The sequence below is a fragment of the Ailuropoda melanoleuca genome, chromosome 3, assembly GCF_002007445.2.
Source record: "Ailuropoda melanoleuca isolate Jingjing chromosome 3, ASM200744v2, whole genome shotgun sequence".
Lineage (NCBI taxonomy): Eukaryota > Metazoa > Chordata > Mammalia > Carnivora > Ursidae > Ailuropoda > Ailuropoda melanoleuca.
Window position 1 is genome coordinate 121,264,809 of NC_048220.1, and position 18,452 is coordinate 121,283,260.

Genomic DNA, 18,452 nt, shown 5'->3' on the forward strand with positions numbered 1-18,452 from the left:
AAACCTCTGTCCTTGCTCTGAAAGAGCTAAGGAGGAAAACAGGTGCTCAGTTTGATCATTCTAACCCAGGGCAGCAAGTGCCATGTGTCAGGTGGGCACAAGAGAAACTAGCGGGAACCTAACCCAGAATGAGGTCGGGGAAGGCTTCCTGGAAATGCACAGACTGAGTCTTAAAGGATGGATGCTGAACAGGTTAAAGGGGTAAAAGAGGGGAGAAAGGCATTCTAGGTAGAGGAGCAGCTTGAAGAAAGCAAGCTAAAGGGGCGCCTCGGTGGCTCAGTCGGTTAAGGGTCTGACTCTTGGTTTCTGCTCAGGTCACAATCTTAGGATTGTGAGATGGAGCCCCATATCAGGCTCTGTGTGCAGCAGGAGTCTGCTTGAGATTCTCTCCCTTTCTTTCTCCTTCCCCTTCTGCCCCTATCCCCATTCTTTCTCTCTAAAATGAAGAAGATATTAAAAAAAGAAAAAGAAAAAAAGAAACAAGGTAAAAAGAGCATGGTCTATGGCATGTGGGCGGGGGGGGGAGTAATATCAGCCATTTGAATGTTGCTGGAGCGTGAACTGTGAGGTTGCAGATGAAGGGAGAGCTTCCCGAAGGTCAGACTTTGAAGGGTCTTGAGCCGCGGGTCACGATACGGGTGGAGTTTGGTTCTCACCAGATCAGCCCGAAACAGCACAGAGGATGGATTTAAGAACAAGGAAGAAGGGAGAACCGTTATGAGGTGATGCAGGCGTAAACTCAGGCATGAAATGATGAGTTTCAGCTTGGGCAGCGGGGAGTAAAGCAGGAGGGGAGGCCGACTTAGCAGCACGTGAGGACAGATGGGGATGCAGGATGTGGGGAGAGAAGACCAACTGGAGAGACATCCTGGTGTTTCCAGATAAGACCGCCAAGCCGACGGTGCTTCAAGCAAGAGGAACCAGGAAGAATAGCAGGTTAATATTGTGGGGACAGGATTTGGGGGATGCTGAGTTGGGGGCTCCTCTGGTGCTATTTAGGGGGTGCCCATCAGGAGAGTTGGGTGCATGAGTCTGCACTCTTGGAGAGGTTTGGGATGAGATATAGATTTGAGAGTCAGCAGCACATTGATGATTTCCCCAAATCTGACTGCGATTGAGAGTGAACTAAGCAATGAGCCAAAAGAAGGGTGGAAGAGCCTGTAGCGGAGCCTAAGTGGTCAGAGACCAGGAGGAGGACGAAGACCTGGGTGTCTTGGAAGTGGAGGGTCTCTTCCTGTGTTTGTCTCCTCCCCAGGAGTGGGAGTGTGACCTGGGGGAGTAGAAATAAGCAATAATCATCCATTGACTAACTGCTGAATCATTCCAGTTATTCAAGCAATACGTTTAGAGAAGAATACTAGTCCCGGACTAGTAGCTGCAAACCAACACCTGCTGTGTGACTTGGCTAAGGTAGTGCCCCTCTCTGGCCTGGATTTCCTCACTGTTGAAGTGAGGAGAGTGGATGCATGAAACCTCAGGTCCTTCGGGGAAATGGGCTCTGAGTGATGATGGGAAAACTGGAGGCAGAGTCTGTGCTGCCACATCTGGTAAAGGACCCTGCTTTCCCCAGGATGGTGAAGAGCTGTCCTTTGGCTCAGGTGCTGGGGAGAGAGGAAGTTTGTAAACATTCCTTTTTCTTTAGACAAACATTCGTGGATTCATGGATTGGTATGTAAGGCTAACAAAATGGTGAGTCCAGTCAATATTGAAGCAAACATCGAGCTTTTCTGATCCAGTGGTATCCCGTCTTGAGCTGTGTGCCCCCACCAGGGAATTCGTGAGTCAAAGGAGAACAGTCGAAGACAGGGTCCCTCTGCTCCTGCCTGTGTGGTCACCTTAACTCTACTCAGTTTGTATATTTATGGCTACTTGTACAGGGAACTTAATTGACCCTTTGTGTGGATATGTGAGTGTGTGAGTGTGTGGGCTCTTCCTGCCCACTGTCACCCATTGAAAGTTTCCCTTTGATTCAAAACTATGGAATTCCACATAAAATTAAGTAGTAAGTAACCCACATAGAATCATACTGAAAAGTGTATTACATGACTTTCTATTGCAACCCTTGAGCCTTAATTCAGACTAGTTATTATTTTTAAGATATTTTAAAAATATTTTTTGTTTTGAAATAATTATAGATTCACAAGCAATTGGAAGAAATAATGCAAGGAATTCCCTTATGTCCTTCACCCATCTTCTCCTAGTGATAACATCTGGCATAACTGCAGTGCAATATCATAACCGAAAAGTTAATATTTGTACAAACACTTACCTAATTCAGATTTCATCAGTTTTACCAGCACTGATTGGTGTGTGTGCATGCATGTGTGTGTGTGTGTCTCTGTGTGTGTACATTTCATTCTATGGAGTTTTAACACGTGCAGATTTATGTGACTATTGCTACAATACAGAATGGTTTCATCACCAGGTCTCCACATGCTACCCTTTTGTACCTCCATTCTGCCTACCAACCTAACCCTTGGAAAGCACTAGTCTGTTCTCTATGTCCATAACTATGTCATTTCAAGAATGTTATACAAGTGGAATCATAGGGTATGTGACCTCTTGAGATTGGATTTTTTCATTCAGCATAATTCCCTCAAGATATACCCAAATTGTGTGTCTTCAAGCATTTGTTCCATTTTATTTTGTTTTATTTTACTTTATTTTATTTTATTTTATTTTATTTTATTTTATTTTATTTTATTTTATCTTAGAAAGAGGTAAAGAGTACAAGCTGAGGGAGGGGCAGAAGGAGAAGGAGAAGCAGGCTCCCCACTGAGCAGGGAGCCCAGTGTGGACTTTGATCCCAGGACCCAAAGATCATGGCCCAGGCCAAAGGCAGAGACCTAACCAACTGAGCCACCCAGGCGCCCCCCTGTTCCGTATTTGAAAGAAACTGTCAAGCTGCTGTCCGCAGTGGCTGTACTTGTTTCTGTCCTCACCAGCAGTGCTCCCGGAGCCCAGCTTCAGCACGTCCACCCTCCCCACTATTTGGGTGCTGCGCTGTCTTTCGTTGCCTTTGTTCTGATAGGTCTGTAGCAATAGCTCATGGCGGTCTTAACTTGCAATTCTCGGATGGTGAAGGATGTTGAGTGCGTCTTCACGTGCTTATTTGTCATCTGCACGTCCTCTGCAGTGAGATGAAACTTTGTGTTTGCTTATTTTCTCGTTGTTTTTATTGTTGAGTTTTTAGACATCTTTATGTATTCTGGGTCTGAGTCCTTTGTCTTACAAAGATTTCCCTCCACTCCAGAGCTCATCTTTTCATTGTCCTTTAAGGTTTCTTTCAGAGGAAAAGTTTTTAATTTTGAATGAGGTCCAATTTTTCAGGTCCCTCTTGTATGGATTATGTCAAGTCTGTAAACTCTTTGTCTAGCCCCAGGTCCTCAAGATTTTCTCTTATGATTTTTTTTCCTAAAAGTTTTATAGTTGTACATTTTATATTTAAGTCTATGATCCATTCTGAGTCAGTATTGTGTAAGGTGTGAAGTTCATATTGAGGCTCCTGTCTTTCATCAGCATTTGGTAATTTTCCCAATACAGATCTTGCACCTGTTCTGTTAGACTTATGCCTAAGGATTTCTTTTTCTTTGGAATATTTCTAGATGGTATTATTTTTTAATTCATGAATATTCTCTCAGTGACCTCCTCTCTCACACACACAAAACAACAAAAGCCCACAACCAAACAAAGAAGAAAGGTAGGGTTGAAAACGGACCTCAAAGCAATCGAATTGCAGTTGATGCTTTGTTTGCCAAGCTGCCCTCCTGTGTGCAGGAGCTGCAACTAAGGCGGGCTCCTCATGAGGCTGGCTACCCACTGGAGGCACGCTGCACCCAGGAGCTCTTGTTCTTGGAGCCTTTGATTCAATATCTGACCCGAATCACCTTCAGCTAGATTTTCACTTCTCTGAGGTTTAATTCCTTCTTATTATAAAATGAAAATAACAATGCTTTCTTTGGAAATAATGCCAAGAAGATGCAATTAAATTAAATGAAAGAATATATGCGAAAGTATCTGCCACATAGTAAATAATCAAGAAATATTTCCTTCCTATTCCTTCCTTCCTCACTCCCTTTTTATTTATTTCTCTTTCCTTCCTTTCCCTTCCTTTCTCTTTCCTTCTATTCCTGCTTTATGCTCCTTGCCAGTTTTTCATGGTGGGCAGGGGCCGTTGGCTCTGGTAGGGCTGCTACTCTAACTACGGCTTGACGAGATCAACAGGAGGCTGACCCCTGGCCTAGCTTGTCCCCCCACGACCCCACCTCCTCCTCTACCATCCAGCAGAACAGTGAGGGTTAGTACATAGTGAAGTCTGTTTCATCTGTTTAAAGTCATAATGCTCAGCAGTTCAGTGAGTTTTAAGTAGTGATGATGAACCACCTTTTGGTGCTTTTGTGAAAGGCAGGTGGTCTGTGGTGGTTCATTAACATGCATGAGGGGACCTGGAAGTGCCTATAACAGGCAACTGAAGCCTCTCAGGTCTTGTTTGTTTGGGGTGTGGGCCTTAGAGAAATACAGAACGGTACAGAAGCAAGTTTATAGTTCCACGTAGGGATTGTCCTGAACACCTTGGACAGAGCCAGAGTGATAGACTCAGATTCGAGTGGGCCAATGGAGGTTGTCATTCTCCAGGTAGAACCCACCCTGTATGAGGGACAGCTCCATATAGAGCCCCAAAGAAATGGGGCAAGTGAAAGGAATGTCTCCTTTAGAAATTCAAATGAAACTGAAGTCCCCGTAGAGCTGATTATCCCACCCCCTCCTTTTGACAAGTGTTCATCCAGTTCACTTGGAACAGGTCCTCTCCTCCCATCCCCAGTAGTACCTTTGGGCCAAGTGGGCGACTCAGGAGCCCTGGGAGGTGCAGGCTGGGGGGTCCACTGTGGCATCCTGTGGTCAGACAGCCAGGGATCCTACTGGTTAGAAGCCCGGACAGTTTATGTCACCCTCTGCCCTTCACCCACAGATGTGAGACCCAAATGGAAACCATGGCAAGGCAACGTCAAGTGCAACCCCAGCCTTGTAGGAGTTCTCATGCAAGGGAGAAGCTTGTTGTTGAAAATCTTTTTGTTTGTTTGTTTGTTTGCATTAGAAATAAAAATGCCTCTTTAGAATTGTATTGGCTTAGGAAGCAGAGAGCTGCCAGAGATGGAACTTCACACAGCTCTCGGTCTTGGCCAATGTATTTTTAATTTTTCTTCAAGGCCTACCTCTTCCAGTGATAATTTCTGTCCTGCACTTCTGTCCTCCAGGGTCTTTTAATAAAAGTCATGAGGGTAATGGTGTTGAGAGCAGGGAGTAAGTTGGCCTCTGCTAAACTCCGACCAGTAGATGTCTGAGGTGCCCACGCAGAGCTTGTCCCCCTTGGCTGCTTCCGAGGACTTGCGTAATGAGCCTTAAGCACAGGAAACTCAGCTGTGCCCATCTCTTCCTCTTCTTTCTCTAGCAAGGATTGAAAATCGTTCACCATGCTGAGAAGACACTGTCCAGCTTCTGTAAGTGGCAGAAGAGCATCAATCCGAAGAGTGACCTCAACCCGGCCCATCATGATGTGGCTGTCCTCCTCACCAGGTACCCCAGGGACTACATGGAAGCCAGTGGCTGTGAAGCAGGGGGGCTGGCTGATATTCAAACTTACGCAAGTCTCCTACTCTTTGCTGTTCTCGGTCATTTTTAAAGACAACTTCAATGATCCAGACAACTCCCATGCTCAGACCAGTGATGGGGCAGTTAGTAAACATGTGCAGCAAAACTCTCCATGTTAATAGACTGCATCTGCTGGCAAAATGCAGGCTTTTTCCTATCCCAGTGATGATTTCATCTTTTTTTTTTTTTAAAGATTTTATTTATTTATTTGACAGAGATAGAGACAGCCAGCAAGAGAGGAAACACAAGCAGGGGGAGTGGGAGAGGAAGAAGCAGGCTCATAGCAGAGGAGCCTGATGTGGTGCTCAATCCCAGAACGCCAGGATCAAGCCCTGAGCCGAAGGCAGGCGCTTAACCGCTGTGCCACCCAGGCGCCCCCCAGTGATGATTTCATCTTTAAAATTGGCTTTTTCATGCGGCTCCATAAACAATCAGGAAGATTGTTTGCAGATCTTCATTAAAAACTCCTGGATCTCTTAGGCATGGGGTTTCCAACCCTTTGTTTTATTTTTAAAAATTTTCCTCCAGGTTAGAAATAGGCAGCTATCTCTACAGAAATCAGTCCTCCTTGTAACCCATCCCTGACTGATGTTGAGGACAGAATATAGGCAGCTGGTCCCCACCCCGAATAGGCAGAGCTGTTTGCTTACACTTGTCTCCCTTTACCCTCATGAAGATAATGTTTTGTTCTGATTACAGATAGACCCTATGGTGCTAATAAAAACCATCATCCTTCTAGGACTCATAGCTGTGAAAGGCTAATGAACTTTTCTGATCAACCCAGGCTCTGGGAGGCTGTTTGCTCATTGACTCAATAAATGTTTGTTGAATACCTGCTGTGTACCAGACACTATTTTAATCTAGACAAATGAAGGTCTTCCATTCATGGGGGAGGTGAGTTCTCGTGGGACACCCTGTGCAGGTTCGGAGACATCAAGAAATCCAGGCATGTGTCACAGAAGAGGCTGCTTGGCCTGGCCTTTCAGCCACCGAGAACCTCATGCACTGGAGGGCCCTGTGTGTGTGTGTTCTCCCTGGGGAGGACCGGCCGCCCCTGAATATTTTGGCCCATCATCTTTCCCTTTGGTATCCCAGTGCATGGGATGCCTGCACTCCAACCATTAGAATCACTCTTTGGAGTGAAAGTGTCAAAACTTTGGTTGAATGCAAACAATTTCTAAAGGGAGTCTGTGACATAAACCTCTTACATTAGGTTCATTTTGGCACCTATGACATCAGTAACTCCACTGGGAAGTAGGTTAATGTGAGGGTGGAATGTAAGCACAGGGGCCCTGGGAAGCCAGCAAGCAGACAGGAAACACTGAGGACCTGGGCAAGAAGCCAGGGAAAGACCTCAGTGCAGGCAGGACTTATCTGTAGGGAAGAGCCCTAGATTCGGGACCACCATTGCAAGCCGTGTCAGCTCCACCTCTTTTCTTGTCCTGAAAGCAGAAATCATTTCTTCTCTCCCTCTCACACAAAAAAATGAGTGAGTTGATGCTAGCTGGCTTTTGTGGAGTGTTCGATGTAGCACTGTGCTACATCTATGAGAACAATCAGCATTCCATTTAATCTCCACAACAACCCTAGTCATTGACTACCATCAACTGTTCCCATTTTACAGAGGGGGAAACTGAGGTTTGGTTATGTCATTTGCCCCAAATCTCATTGCTCTTAGCAGGTACAGCTGGGACTTAAATCCGGGCAGTTGGACCCTAATAGTTATACTCTTAACTATACTCATAAGGATATGAAGGATCTGCTCTCTTATTATGATAATTTTTCTCTTATTATGATAATTTTTCTTCTTTGGAACAAGGGCCTGGTTTCAATGTACGATGAACCTCACCAGCTCCTAAACAGTGGAGGGTATTTCGGTTTCAAAAACAGGATTTCTCACCCTTGGCATCGCTGACATTTTGGGTTGGCTAATTCTTTGTTGTGAAGGGCTGTCCCGTGCGTGCAGGTATATTTAACAGCATCTCTGGCCTCTATCCATGAGCTGCCAGTAGCACCTTCCTCCAAGTGTGACAACCAAAACTGTCTCCAAACACTGCCTAATGTCCTCTAGCAGTGGGTGGGGAGCAAAATAAACCCCTTTGGGGAACCTGTGTTCTGAGGAAACAGGCAGGACCAGGGAGGGAGGTGAAGACTTGCCTCTGGAGGACTGGGCTGAGATCCGCTTCAACGGGGTTCTCTGCAGAGTTGCATTGAGGAGAAGGTGGATTTGGCTTGACCGTCCTTCCTGCCTGGGGTTAGTACAGGCACACGGAGGCATGTTTTCTCTTATGCTAACTACTCTTGGTGCATGGTGGAGGCAGAGCTAATCTGCCCTGGGAGCGTAAGGTCCTGGCCTGGAAGACTCACATTCCTGCATTTCTTTTCTTTTTTTTTTTTAAGCTAAATTTTATTTATTTATTTATTTATTTATTGATGTAAAGTTCGATGATTCATTAGTTGCGTATAACACCCTGTGCACCATGCAATACGTGCCCTCCTTACTACCCATCACCAGCCTATCCTATTCCCCCACCCCCCTCCCCTCTGCATTGCTGCATTTCTTTTATTACCCCCTTTTGTCCTCTTTAGTGCTAGGTACTTAGTAGGCACTCAGTAAGCAATTATTTAGTCCACCTGACGCCTGTCCTATCACAATGAGAAAGCCAGTGAGTTAACAATAGACACCAATCATCTTTTCCCAGCAGCTCCATGCAGGCATAGACCTTTTCTTTTTTTTTTTTTTTAAATGAAATAGCGACAAGTACATCTCCCAGGAGGGGCGGAACAGTGTTTGGTTGGTCCTCTCACAGACCCAGCAATTATTTAGAATGATTGGGCTGTGTGATTCAGTCTAGCTCTCCAACACCAAACCACCCAACAACTATTGCTACGAGAGTGGAGATCAGATCAGCTGGCATGCCCTGACGTGGGAGCTGCCTCTGTGTCCTATCCCATTGTCCCAGCCATCGTCTCCTGGAGAACTGAGGGCTTACAGGAATTTTCAGAGCCTCCATCTTTTCCATGGTTCCATGGACATAAAAACCAGACCATTTGTTGCCAGAAATGGTACCCACACAAGCCCATGAGTTGAAGGTCTGTAACTGACTGAAGCTCAGTGTCCTGTTGGTATTTGTGCCAGTTATTCTCGGCAAAGAGCTCTTCTTGAATTGAAGAAAATTAAAGGACTAGTTAACTCTTGTCAATGACTGAAAAAATGTCCACAAACATATCGGAGCACATTTTTACGTTTAAAGACTATAACAGTATGTTTTGAGAAGCTGGGAGTCTTTATTTGTCTGTGCATTCTCTCCCGTATGCCGTGTTGTTAGCGTAGTGGGGCTGGAGAGGCAACTGATTTGAGCTCTGGATGAATTGATGAGACCAATTGCCTTTTTCATGAATAAACACAAGTTCTCCAATGAATTTTGAGCACAGACCTCAGAAAGACCAAAAAGGGGGTTTCATATTTGAAAACCTTCAGCCACTGCTGGTTGTCCTTTCTTTAAATAAAAGTTCAAATAATCTTAAATTTTCCATCAAATCCTTCTATTTGGTTCAAAAAATGTAATTTGGCCTCCTGGGGTTAAGGGCAGAAGCAACTGGAAATAAAACATTTGTCATGTTTTCCCACATTTTTTAGGTCTTAGTGAGATTCAGTAATTAAGAGGTGAAATCAGAATAATCTTATGAATTCAGAATTGCCTCCTATAGTTACATGGACTTTTAAAAACAATTTTAATCATGCTTCCCAGACCACATTGAATATGAATTAATACCCAGATTTTTTCCAGAAGGGTTTTTTCAGATGTTTCTTGGGGAGCCTATGCATCTCTGTTCTCTGCTTTCAGAAAAGACATCTGTGCCGGTGTCAATCGCCCCTGTGAGACTTTGGGTCTGTCGCACCTGTCGGGAATGTGCCAGCCTCACCGCAGCTGTAACATCAATGAAGACTCCGGACTCCCTCTGGCTTTCACAATTGCCCATGAGCTCGGACACAGGTAAAGAGCCACGGAAACGGAGATCTCCTTGCCATGTTCATGCACCACATTGGTAGAGAGAAGGGAACACACCTTAAACGGGGCATCAGGAGTTGGGTTGCTTTGTGTCTTGAGATTCACCCTCTTCCACCTCTGCTTCCTCATCTGTAAAGTGGGGATCATCTCGTACTTCAAAGATTTCAGCGTCTTTTATTCCCTGACCACTTGTGCCTATCTACATCACAGAATCACAGAGGCTGCTACAGCTTTCTGAATAAGAATGGGTTGAGCACAGGTAAGGACATAAGTTTTAACTCACTTGATTAATTCAGAATGAACAATCCCTGTTCTGTTCTTATGAAATAGTAATAATATTCATATCACTAAAAAGTCACAAACATTAACATTTTGGCACCTTTACTTTAAGTCTTTCACTTTGTATTGTGTCATTGAATCCTCTCAACAACCTTATGAAATAGATACTATTGTTAACCCCATTTTACTTATATGGATTAAAGGAACACATTGACTAAAGCAGAAATTTAAAACTGTCGTAAATTGGAAAAGAGCATCAAGCAGATGTCAGTTAATGGCAGGTGCAATTTGTCTTGAAACTGTGTGAATTTGACTAGATGAATTCATGGAAGGCAGGCTGCAGAATGTTTTGAGTGAAGAGAATAAGGAGGATTCTAGATTTTCCAGGTATCAGAGGAAAGACATTAGCTTATTTATAACTTGCTGGTATATTTACTCAGCACAAATCAGAGAAGATCCTACTAATTAGAAACTCAGAGTAGGGAGCCATGTGAATGACTCAGCTATACCCCTTCCTTGTCATGTAGCCGCCAGGCTGGTTCTCCTCCCTTGAAGGAAGGAAGCAGAACACCATGACATACTTTGAGAGTATAGGTTAAAAAGAGATGGGATTGGGAAGAGCCCTGGAGATTGGATATTCCAGGCCTGGCCTGTCTGGTCTGGGCTTTCTCATCATTTTTCTCATATAATACTGAAAGTTTTCAAAATACTTCCACCTGCAGGACAGAATTAGAGTATTGGCTTGGGAGTTGGGAAAAGTGAGTGCTTACTCTGGCTTTTCCATCAGCTGATATTATCACCTTAGATAATTCCTGTCACCTTTCCTCACCTGCTGCCTCATCTGTGAAGTGAGTAGATTGAACTAGGCAATTTCTTAGGTATTGTCATTTTTTTTTATTCTTACCGAAAAGCCCTGGGAGATAAATGTGTTATGTTTTAGTATCCTTAGTCATCAGAAATGTAAAGACAGAGAGGTTAAGTGACTTGCTTATACAGGTAATTAATGATTGGACACAGAAGGCTAGGTATTGAAAACACCAGACAGTAGTTGTTGGCATGCCAATAATAAAACTTAGCAAAATGAAAGCTGTTCTCATGTGCAAATGTATAGGCATCCTCCGTCTTGGTATGTGGGGGGATATGTCCCCTGCAGCCTCCAATCAACTCTTTGGTGTCAGTAGCACCTGCTGGTTAAGCAATGCAAATGAATAGGTCAAACTGAGAAATGACTGCTCAAGACCTTCCCAGCAGTGGTATACTCAAGGTAAAGAAAAATTGAGAGACTTGCTTGATAAAAGATGCTCTCAAGTGCTCATTAGTTGTGTTCAAAGAATGGGTTCTTTATATCTGCATTGTAATCTGGCTTTATAAAAGGACTCAGAAATATGCCAAGGAGGATTATGCAAAATCAGAGTTGCTCCAATTTTTGACACAATTATTGAGATGATTATCTGGACATGGACCTACCATTTTTGTGAGGAAGGCCATAAAGCCAAGGCCAAAAAGTGAAGGGCAAGAATGATCCTCCTTTCAGATTTTAGAAATTCTCCAATAAAGGTGAAAACCCCTTCGTAACATTACTTGAGCACAGTTTCCCTGAATTCTTGAAAACAAAGAGTTGTAGATATTTACTCGTTATCAGAAGTGGTAGATTATGTAACAGAGTAGAACTGGATCCGTATTTTGATATTTGTCCTCTAAATGTCAAGGATCTGTGCTCTGATTGCTGATGACTGCTTCTGATCACAGAGGCAAAGACAAAGTTGTGGGCAGCCATTGTTGTTGCACCCCTGCACATTGTTGCAAGCCTCTCACTCCCCTGTAACTGGAGTGACTTCTGGAGGACTTAAAGAGTTAGCACCGTTTTCTCCCCCTATTCATTTTTCTTTTTCTGTTTTGGGGGCCAGACAATAAAAGAATAGGACTTACAAAAATAATTGCATATATGGGGAAAATTAGAAAGTGACCACATATGCCCAAGTAAAGACTCAGAAAAGACCTGAGAAGACCTTAAGTTTTACCTCAGGTTGCTCATTGTCACAATCGCGGCCTATAATAATAATAATAGTAGTAATAATAATAAAATAACAATAATAAAAACGGTAAATGCTAAGGAAGAGGAAGAACCTGATTTCCAGAGTTACCACATTAATAGATTCAAATGTCCACTTTTCCACACACACAAAAAAACACAAAACATAGAAAGAACCAGGGAAGAATGGCCCATTCAAAGGAAAAATAAATCAACAGAAATTGTTCTTGATGGCAGATTTATTACACAAAGATTTTAAAACAACTGCCTTAAAGATGCTCAAATAACCAAGGAAGATGTGGAAAAAACCAAGAAAGTGATATATGAACAAAATGGGAATATTAATGAAGAGATAGAAAATCTGAAAAGAAACCAAGATGCAGTTTTGGAGCTAAAAAGGACAATCACTGTAATAAAAAATTAACTAGAGAGAATCATTGGTAGATTTGAGCAGACAGAATAAGAACCAATGAATTTGAAGATAGGACAATGTAAATGATCAAGTCTGAAGAACAGAAAAAAGAGTGCAGTTTTGGCCAGTGCAATAAGATAAGAAAAAAGAAAGACAAGTTAGGAAGATGTAAAACTAGCCTTATTTACAGATAATATAATTGTATCTGTAGAAAACCCCAAAGAATCTTTGCAAACACACAAACTAGAGCAAATAAGCTCACAGGGTACAATATAATCATACAAAATCAATCACATTTTTCTATACTGACAGTGAACAGGTGGACACTGAAATTAAAAATGTGGTACCTTTCTTGATCACTCAAAAGTATAAAATTTTTACATATAATTATTATATACTTTTTAATCTAACAAAACATGTACAGGAAAACTACACAACACTGTGGAAAGAATGAGAGATCTGAATAAATGGAGAAACATACTATGTTCATGAATTGGAAGACTCAACATGGTCAAGATGGAATTCTCCTGAAATAAGTATATAGGTTTAATGATATTTCTACCAAAGCTCCAGCAAGATTGTTTTTGAAGTATAGAAAAAATATTCTAAAACGTACATGGAAAGGCAAAGACACTAGAAAAAAAAAACAGTTTGAAAAAGAATAACAAAATGGGAGGAATTAGTCTACAAGATTTCAGAATTTATTACACAGATTTAGTAACCAAGATTGTGTGATTTGGGTGGAGGGAGAGACACAAAGATCAATAGAATCAACCGGAGAATGCAAAAATAGTGCAAAACAATCATATCCAACCAATTTCTTGACAAAGGTATAAAAGCAATTCAGTGGAGGAAAGGTAGCCTGTTCAAGAAAGGGTCCTGAAGCAATTGAACATCCATAGGCAAAAATTTTAAAAATATAAAAAGAAACTCTACTTAAGTCTCACACCATATGCAAAAATTATCTTGAAGTGGAATGCCAACTTAAATGTAAAATGTAAAACTAAAAAACTCTTAGGACATAAATAGGAGAAAATTTTCAGTATCTAGGGTTAGGCAAAGAGTTCTAAATTTGACATCAAACATGCAGTCCATAAATGGAAACATTTAAAAATTGGACTCATCAAAATTAAAGAACTTTTGACTCTTTTAAGAAGATGGGAAGACAAGCCACAGCCTAAGAGAAAATATTTGCAAATCCTACATAGTGGCTTGAGCAGTGTTCCCCTTCACTAATTCAAGGCTGCTTGGAACTTAAGAATGTAATCTGTTTTGGAAGTAGGGTCTTTGCAGATGTTATTAGTTAATAATTTTGAGATGAATCACCCTAGATTCAGGCTGGGCCCTGAACCCAGTGACTGAAAAGGGAGATTTGGACACAATGATCAAAGAGAAGAAGACCACGCACAGATGGAGGCAGAAGTTCAAGTCTCGCTGCCACAAGTCAAGGAAGCCTGCAGTCAGCAGGAGCTGGAAGAGGCAAGCACACATTCTCCCCCGGAGCCTTTGAAGCGTTCCTAGGACTGCTGACATCTTGATTTCAGACTTCAATCCTCCAGGAGTGTGAGAGAATAAGTTCCTGTTATTTTAAGCCATTGAGCTTATGGTAATTTATATGGCAGTCCTAGGAAACTAATACACCATATATTCAGTAGGGCTAGCATCTAAAACATTTAAGCAATTATCAAAACTCAATAGTAATAAAACAAACGGTAATTAGAAAATGGGCAAAAGGGGGCACCCTGGGTAGCTCAGTCATTAAGCATCTGCCTTCAGCTCAGGGCGTGATCCCGGATCCCTGGGATCGAGCCCCACATCAGGCTCCTCCGCTGGGAGCCTGCTTCTTCCTCTCCCACTCCCCCTGCTTGTGTTCCCTCTCTTGCTGGCTGTGTCTCTCCGTGTCAAATAAATAAAATAAAATCTTAAAAAAAAAAAAAAAGAAAATGGGCAAAAGACATGAGGAGAAATTTCACCAAGACGGATATATAAATGGCAAATAAGCACTTGAAAATATATTCAACATCATTAGCTATCAGGGAAATGCAAATTAAGACCACAATGAGATATTGCTACACACCAATCAGAATGACTGAAAAAATAGTGGTGACACCAATGGCTGGCAAGGTCACAGAGGAACTGGGTCATTCTTACGTTGCTGGTGAGAAAGGAAAATGGCTCAGGCACTGTAGAGAGCAGGTTGTCAGTTTTCTAAACCATAAACCTGTAACTACCATATGATCCAGTACTCCTGAGCATTTAGCTGGAGAAAAGAAGACTTATGTTCACACAAAAACCTGTACACGAATGTTTATAGAAGCTTAGTCTTAATAGCCAGAAACTAGAAACAATCCCAAGGTGGCATCGACCCAACAGGGTGAATGGTTACGTAAACTGGGCTGGATGCATACTGTGGAATACTAGGCAGCAGTAAAAAGAAAGAAACCATCGATACATGTAGTGACCTGATGAATCTTCAAAGAGTTACACTCCGTGAAAAAAAAAAAAAAACAGTCCCCAAAGGTTATATACTGTGTGATTCCATTTATGTAGCATGATGGAAACATCAAAAGTATAGAAATGCAGAAGTTATTAGTGACTGCCAGGGCTTCAGGGCAGAATGTGGAACGGAAGGAAGAGAGTGTGGCTTTAAGTGGAATATGAGAGATCTTTGTGGTGACAGCAGTGTTCTGTGTCTTGACTGTTATCAGCGTGAATACCCTAATTGTGTTATTGGATTATGGTTTTACAATGTGTTACCATTGGCCGGAAAGTGAGCGAAGGGTACAGGGGACTTCTTTGCTTATTTCTTAAAAACTGCAACTGAAACTGCAATTATCTCAAAATGAAAAGTTTAATTATAAAAAGGCATTGGAACCCATGAGAGACTATGGACTCCGGGAAACAAACTGAGGGCTTCAGAGGGGAGGGTGTGAGGGATGGGCTAGCCCGGTGATGGGTATTAAGAAGGGCACGTATTGCATGGAGCACTGGGTGTTATTCGCAAACAATGAATCATGGAACACTACATCAAAAACTAAGGATGTACAGTATGGTGACTGACATAACATAATAAAAAATTATTATAAAAAAATTAAAATAAAAAAAGACATTGGGCCGTGTACAGATGACCTAAATAAAACACAGGTCATTTATTTTTTTTATTAATTTTTTTTAATTTGAGTATAGTTGACACACAATGTTACATTTTCCAGGTATACAATATAGTTTCAGGTATACAATACAGTGATTCAGCTTCTCTATACTTTATGGTCTGCTCACCACAAGTGTAGTGCATCTGTCACCTCACAACCCGCTTATGGTACCATTGACTAGGTTCCCTGTGTTGTGCCTTTTATTCCCATGGCTTATTTTTCCCGTAACTGGAAGCCTGTATCTGCCCCCCCCCTTTTTGATCACCTTCTCCTCCTCTTCCCCTCTGGCAACTACCAGTTTGTTCTCTATATTTACACATCTCATTCTGCTTTTTGTTTGTTTATTCATTTGCTCTTTTTAGATCCCACTTATGAGTGAAATCATACGGTATTTGTCTGACTCATTTCACTTAGCGTAATGCCTTCTAGCTCCATCCATGTTGTTGCAAATGGCAAGATCTCATTCTTTTTACAGTCGAGTAAGAGCCCATCATACATGTATACACCACATCTTCTTCGTCCATTCATCTATCGATGGACAGTTAGGTTGCTTCCATATCTTGGCTGTGGTAAATAATGCTGCAGTAAACATGGGGGCATATATGTTTTTGAGTTAGTGTTTTCATTTCCTTCGGGTAAATACCCAGTAGTGGAATTACTGGACCATATGATATTTCTGTTTCTAAGTTTTTGAAGAACCTCCATGCTATTTTCCACAGTGGCTGTGCTGATTTACGTTCCCACCAGCAGTGCACAAGGGTTCCTTTTTCCTACATTCTCACCAACACTTGTTATTGCTTGTTTTGTTTTATTTTTTAAATTTTTTTATTTTAGCCATTCTGATGGGAGTGAGGTGATATGGTGCTTTTGATTTGCATTAAAACACTGTCTTTTAATTGGCAAAAAAAGTTTAGAGTCACTGATGAAGAGAAAGTTGAAAGGACACATGAATTTGAGTTTGAATGATGGAGAAAAAATGCTTTAGTAAAACACAAAACCAAACCAGAGACTTTAGGAGCTTCCTAAGAAACTTTTGCTCATAGAAAAATATACTTCTGGGTATTTCGTTCTTTCTTCAGCTATATAGTTCTAATTATCTGTGGACCAAACTGAGAAACTGGAAAGATCAATGAAATGGCCTGCAGCAGCTCAAGAGAAAATAAAACTGTGGTAAACCAGTTTCCCCAAAGACACTCATTATAGTTTGAAAACATAGATACCCTGTTGTTTCTTGGAAACATGTTTTGTTTCACTACTGATGATGTGTGATGCAAAATAGAAAGTAAAATTAACTAACTTGTGCTATGGCCTTCTGTGAATAATTTCACTTTTGAGAGAAAACTTTTTGAAAATCCGTTTATGAGGACCCCAGATTATATCAGTCATTTACATGTGAGGTCTCTTACTACCTTTATTAGGCTCCTTAGGTAAGTTACCAAAAATGAAGGTAGAATTCCAGGAGAAAATTGAAAAACTTATCTGAGATCTAGCATCCTTTCCTCTGAAGTAATGAAAATATCACAATATAGATGAATACTTAAAAGGCAATATTCACCCAGTATTTCTCTCTTGCTTCTGGATTTCATTAGCGGCCTCTCCATGTTACATATAAGAAATTGGTATTTCTTAAATGAGCTTGAAAAGCACACAATCACACTTTTCATGGTTTCTGTCCTCTGCTGTTACCTCTCTACCATAAAATGAATAACAAGTCACAGGGATAAAAGATACAGCATAAGGAATACAGTCAATGATACTGTAATGGCAATGTGATCGGACAGATAGTAGCTGAACTTACAGTGAACAGAGCCTAATGTATACACTTGTCAAATCACTAAGTTGTACACCTGAAACTAATATAACATTGTGTCACCTACACTCAAGTTAAAAAAATGAATAATAAAAGGCAAGGGATATCCATCAAATGATACCCTGAAACCCAGCTAATTAATTAACTTGCTATTTCACATCTATAATTTGGCAGGAGTTGAAAGCCAAACACGAGGTAAAGCAGGTGAATCCAACAGCCCAGGAAGTTGTTCAAGACTGTGAGGGGCTCCAATCTCCGAACTGCCCTTCAGCTTCCATCCCATCTGCTGGAAGGGAGCTTCCTGGAGACACACCTCCCATCCCGAGGACCCCATGTGTTTTCCTTGGCCTTCATTTCTCGTTGGCCCACCGTGCTCACGCGAGAGGACTCCCCACACATTTAGACATAGAAGACACCAATTGGAGGGACTTTTGTTGTTAGTAGCCCTGCTTTTCTTTCATAACATTGGGCTACAGAGGGGTGATAAACCTGGAGGGGGAAATCCTTTAGTGAATTAAAAGTTTTATATAGAACAGGGGCCCCTGGGTGGCTTAGTTGGTTAAGCTTCTGACTCTTGATTTCTGCTCAGGTCCTGATCTCAGGGTCATGAGATCCGGCTCTGTGCTCAGTGGGGAGTCTGCTTGAGATTCTCTCTCTCCTTCCCTCCCTCTGCCCTGCTCCCTGTGTGCATGCACACTCTCTCGCTCAAATAAATAAATAAATCCTTTAAAAAATAAAACAAAAAAAAAACCCACTAAATTTAAATAGAACAAAATGAGCTTTGAGGGAACTGATATGTTTTGAACGTAGGTTTGAACCCACACAGGGTGTAGCATGCAGCTCTGTGGTTCTTGTGTTAGACTATCCAATGCTAGAAAAACCATTATTCAGGTGTATTTTTGAACCAAGCTCACAGTGTAGGGTTTTTACTAATTATTGAGCAGGTGAACTTGTGGAATACTTCATGAGCTGGGTAAGAATGGATTTGAAACAGCCTAGGGAAGGCCTGCTTGGGATAATAGCTTTCATTGAACCACATTCGCTGTGGCCGAGTGATAAGACTTTTGTAGATTGTTCTCTGATTCCTTTGTGAGTTTTGTATTTA

General features: G+C 41.8%; 1 protein-coding gene across 7 annotated transcripts in view; it reads left to right on the top strand.

The window, feature by feature from the left end:
* The window catches only part of ADAMTS12 (ADAM metallopeptidase with thrombospondin type 1 motif 12), a 310,364-nt gene that overhangs the window by 185,190 nt on the left and 106,722 nt on the right, over positions 1 to 18,452 (top strand). For all 7 annotated transcript variants that reach the window (XM_034657042.1, XM_034657036.1, XM_034657041.1 and 4 more), the window contains exons 6-7: positions 5,450 to 5,574; positions 9,498 to 9,647. In XM_034657042.1, the coding sequence (XP_034512933.1) occupies positions 5,450 to 5,574; positions 9,498 to 9,647 (275 nt within the window). The remainder of the gene's footprint in view (positions 1 to 5,449; positions 5,575 to 9,497; positions 9,648 to 18,452) is intronic.